The sequence below is a fragment of the Triticum dicoccoides genome, chromosome 2B (assembly GCF_002162155.2).
Source record: "Triticum dicoccoides isolate Atlit2015 ecotype Zavitan chromosome 2B, WEW_v2.0, whole genome shotgun sequence".
NCBI classification, from domain to species: domain Eukaryota; kingdom Viridiplantae; phylum Streptophyta; class Magnoliopsida; order Poales; family Poaceae; genus Triticum; species Triticum dicoccoides.
The window spans coordinates 530,678,440-530,682,640 of NC_041383.1; the positions used below are offsets into that span (position 1 = coordinate 530,678,440).

The window sequence follows — 4,201 nt, forward strand, 5'->3', positions numbered from 1 at the left end:
TGCCATGTGTTTTGCAGTGTACATGGCAACTGCCCTGGTATGCTTGTAAACAAATGGCAACTCTCTTTTTTTACCCGAACATGTCAGTTGCCATGTGCTTTGCAGGGTACACATCAACTGCCCTAGTGTGCTTGTAAGTAGATTGCAACTCTCTCTTTATCCGAACATGTTTTTTTGCCATGTCTTCTTGTAGCTCTACACGGCAACTGCCTAGTGTTAGTAGGTGACAACTCCTAAGATTTTCAAATCATGTCAACTGTAGTAAACTAGACCATATATGACAACTGCCTAGTGTTAGTAGGTGGCAACCCCTAAAGTTTTCAAATCATGGCAACTATAGTAAATCAGACCATACATTGCAATAGCTGCAATTGTCTAAAATGGCATCTGGCACTTAACCTGAGATGGCAACTGCAGTTGAGCAACCATGGCAACTGTATGTAATTGTCTAACATGGCAACCGTAGTTCAGCGACATGGCAACTACAGTTAAACGGACATTGAAGAGGGTCCAGACCATGACAACTGCGGGGACGCGTGATGACTGTCAGCGGGGCGTGCGGGACTATGAGATAGGTGGTTGAGAGAGGTCGTGTGGGCGTTATCCATTTTGCTCACACGTATGCGTGTGAGAGGAATCGCGAAGAAAATAAAAGACATGTGGACGCTAATTATTTTGCCCATACGTAGATGTGTGGGCTGGTCGACACCATACAAAATGTATGGACAGATCCCTTAACGCCTATACGTGTGGACGTTATCAGCGTCCTATAAAAATTGGATTCCATTTCTTTTCTGCCTGTCGAGAAACACTTTCACAAGTTGTTTCTCCTTTTGAGAGCCTGGCCTGCCGCTTTGGACTGTGCCAAGTTCGCCTGTCGCAGTGTCCCCTTCGTTGACGCCTTTGACAAATAGCCGCACGCTTCCAAAGCTTGTCCTGTTGCATGCCATGCCACCCCCATTGCCTCCCTATAGTTGATAGCTAGCTCGCCTCCTATAGTCCTATATAGACACTGCAAAGCCCTGTTCCTACAGCCACCACCAGCTCAACTGCCTCAACACCAACTGCAAGGAACAACAACAGAGCCATCCGAGCAAGACTAGCTGCCATTTGCAACCATGATCAAGCTGAGGTGCCCCAACCCCAAGAAGCTCTTCAGGAGGAGCTCCTCCAAAATCAGCAGGTCTGGTAGCAGGAGCAGCAGCAGCAGTGACGACGGCAGCGACGCCGGTGGCATTCGGGGTGGCGGCGGCAGCGGGGAGATCGAGTGGGAGGTGCGGCCAGGGGGGATGCTGGTGCAGAGGAGGGACGGGAGGGGGGACGTCGAGGTCATCACCGTCAGGGTGGCCACCGGCTACTCCTGGCACGAGGTCTCCATTGGAGCTACCTGCACCTTTGGTGAGTACTCTCGTCTTTGCAAAGCTGATTTGATTTTTTTTAGAGAATATATGAATGTGACTAGTGTGTGATTATAGTAGAATGTATGTGTTCTTGGAAAGTGGTTCATTTGGTCATGATTCCTTACGGGGCTTCTCTCACATACTAAAGTAGTAAGCACCTCTTTATGTTGCCAAAGTTGAATGGATATCCCCCAAGCACTCATCTTTTCAGAGAAAGTGTAGTAAGCACATGCTGGTGCACATCTTTATGGTGCTGATTTGATCTTGCAAACGTCAGTAGTACAAGTAGATTCACAGCAACTATGATACCTAGTTGGCTAGTTCCATCTTGTGTATAGTCTTTTACTGAATACTGAAACTAGTTACGGAGCATTTTTACAAGAACAACTAGACAGGTCTAAACTCTTTCTTTCTTTTTTGACACGAGTCTGCACGTCCCTGTTCGCACAGCCAGATGCACTAATTTTACTACCATTCTCCAAGTTGAGTAGTTGACACGTGTGACGGTGTGAGCTCCTGAACCTTCGCAAGGTGATGTGGAGATATGCATGTCCATGAGCAAGGTCTCCTCCTTGCTTCAGTAATAATTAATAAAACAACCGATGACAAGGATCTGTGCTGTGCCACCCACTCCTTCTTCCTTACTAAATCATGGAGTTGTCCTTGTAATTATTTTTCAAGAAAATGCACGGACATGTCTGAACAACGACTAGCAATGTGGCAGGCTTTCTGTCTTGCCAGCGTGCACACAATGGTTCAGAGTTTTTTAGTACAAAGCATAAGCTCATTGTGTTTTTCTATCACTAAATAATGTGCACACGATGGTTCGGAGTAGGAACCTGAGTGGAAATTACCTCCACCTTGTTTGCTAGTACAAAGCAATCACTGAATATAAACTAAGTACAATTCATTGGATCAAGGTCTAACATGTGTTATGAAAATTAATTTGTGCAGGTGAGCTGAAGGTGGTAGTGTCCATGGTGACGGGGCTGGAGCCGAGGGAGCAGAGGCTGCTCTTCAGGGGCAAGGAGAAGGAGGACAGCGACCACCTCCATATGGTTGGGGTGAGGGACAAGGACAAGGTGCTGCTCCTCGAGGACCCTGCCCTCAAGGACATGAAGCTCCGTGCCGCCCTCGCGGGCCATGCCGTGCAGAGCCCGTATCAGACTTTTATCAAGGTGTAGGCCGGCCCACCTCGCTAACAGTTAGGGTAAATCAAATCAATCATACCATCAGCCAGTCAGTCTCAGAAAAAGTTGTTAAAAGAAACCTATTTGGGAGCTGATGCATGGTGTGGTTCGCTGCTGTTGATCATCCGAACTTAAGTACCACTCCATGGAATGGAAGGGCAAAGAACCTCCTCGTGTGAGAGTTAGGGTACTACCAACTTTTAACTAGTTAATTGCATGATTGTGCAATTTGTAGCCGGTTGCAAGTTTTTTAAGTTCTTTCTTTTTTAGATAATGTAAGGGTTAGGCTCCGGAGTTGCAAGTCTAAATGTGGATGTCATGCATGTTAACAAGTTAGATCGGAGAGTGCAAGCTTAGATGGATGAGATGTATCAATGTGTCATGAGACGTGCTCACAATTAAGTTGTGGATGAGATTTGTCAACGGGATCTTGGGCATAACACACTTGAGTTGCTTGCGAAGCCAGAATGAATGGTTCATCGGACACCAGAGTAAAATAAATGCTTAGAGTTCACATTTGTGATGCCAAATTGATCAACTCTTACCCACGTGTCATGTACACGGTTGTTAAACCAATCACATATTACCACAATAGATACTTTGTGATGGGGTGATGAAGCTCCTGAAGAAGTTGGCGCAACTAAGAGGTCTCGACAACGAGATGGGTGACGACCCGATACTTCACCTCGACGTTCAACCAGGAAACAATAAGTTAAAGTTTCGACAACAAAGATATGAAATTATTCTCAAGAAATACGCAAAATCCCGAGGTGGGGCCTCGAGTGTCAGGATGATCGGCCCAGCCTGCATTTGAATAAGCTAGGAAGGTAGAGGGAGCAAAAGGGTATATGTGGGGGCTGAAATCCGAGGTTCCCTCGAGATACAACACGATCCTTTTGATTAGATTAAAGTGGGAAGAGAGGAGCTTGCATGATCAAGCTGGTTGAACAATGTATGAGAGTTCGGGACGAGCAATGGTCATGTACTGCAAAAGTGCTGGTGAGATTATGATAGATTGTCAAGTTGTTTAACGGATCATCGTCAGAACCAGAAAGTTTGATCTCTTTTTATTTCCTTGTCAATTTCGACTAGCGGGGTTGGAATCTTGACCCTTCCTATTTGTATTTTTATCTACTGAAATTTCTAAATGCGAAAGCGCATGGTCCATAAAGTCAACTGTTAAGGGCCCATATGTGGTGAGATTTCAGCGAAAGACATCTCATCCTTGTGTGAGGTTAATCACAACTGTTACGTAAAAGAGCTCTTCATCAAATTCAATTTAAGAGAAGATTTTGCCATAAAAAAGCCAAGGACCATACAAGTCTCATCTGAAAGAAATTTTCAAAGAGGATGAGTTCAGCACCTGCACCCGCATCGTAGATGCTCTTAACAATTTACCATGCAACTCTACGACCTTGAATCCTTGATAGCACCTACGACAGAGCTATTGATCTTTGACTGGGATAGCAGGAGCTCCGCCTTTGCATTGTAGGTCGAAAATGAGGTTTAACATTTACAAAACCGAAACCAGGACAAATCCCAGGTTTCAGACACACCCACTCATATGAAACTCGACGCACATCGTATGTAAAGCGGCGCTTAGAGCAACTC

The 4,201-nt window shown here is 45.5% G+C and overlaps 1 protein-coding gene across 1 annotated transcript; it reads left to right on the forward strand.

Annotated features, from left to right (window-relative positions):
* Positions 1-963: 963 nt before the first annotated feature.
* LOC119367961 (BAG family molecular chaperone regulator 1-like) lies at positions 964-3,018 on the forward strand. Its single transcript, XM_037633334.1, has 2 exons — positions 964-1,398; positions 2,355-3,018. Exons 1-2 carry the CDS (start codon positions 1,119-1,121, stop codon positions 2,582-2,584), a joined length of 510 nt encoding a protein of 169 aa, XP_037489231.1. The 5' UTR covers positions 964-1,118; the 3' UTR covers positions 2,585-3,018.
* Positions 3,019-4,201: the final 1,183 nt, after the last annotated feature.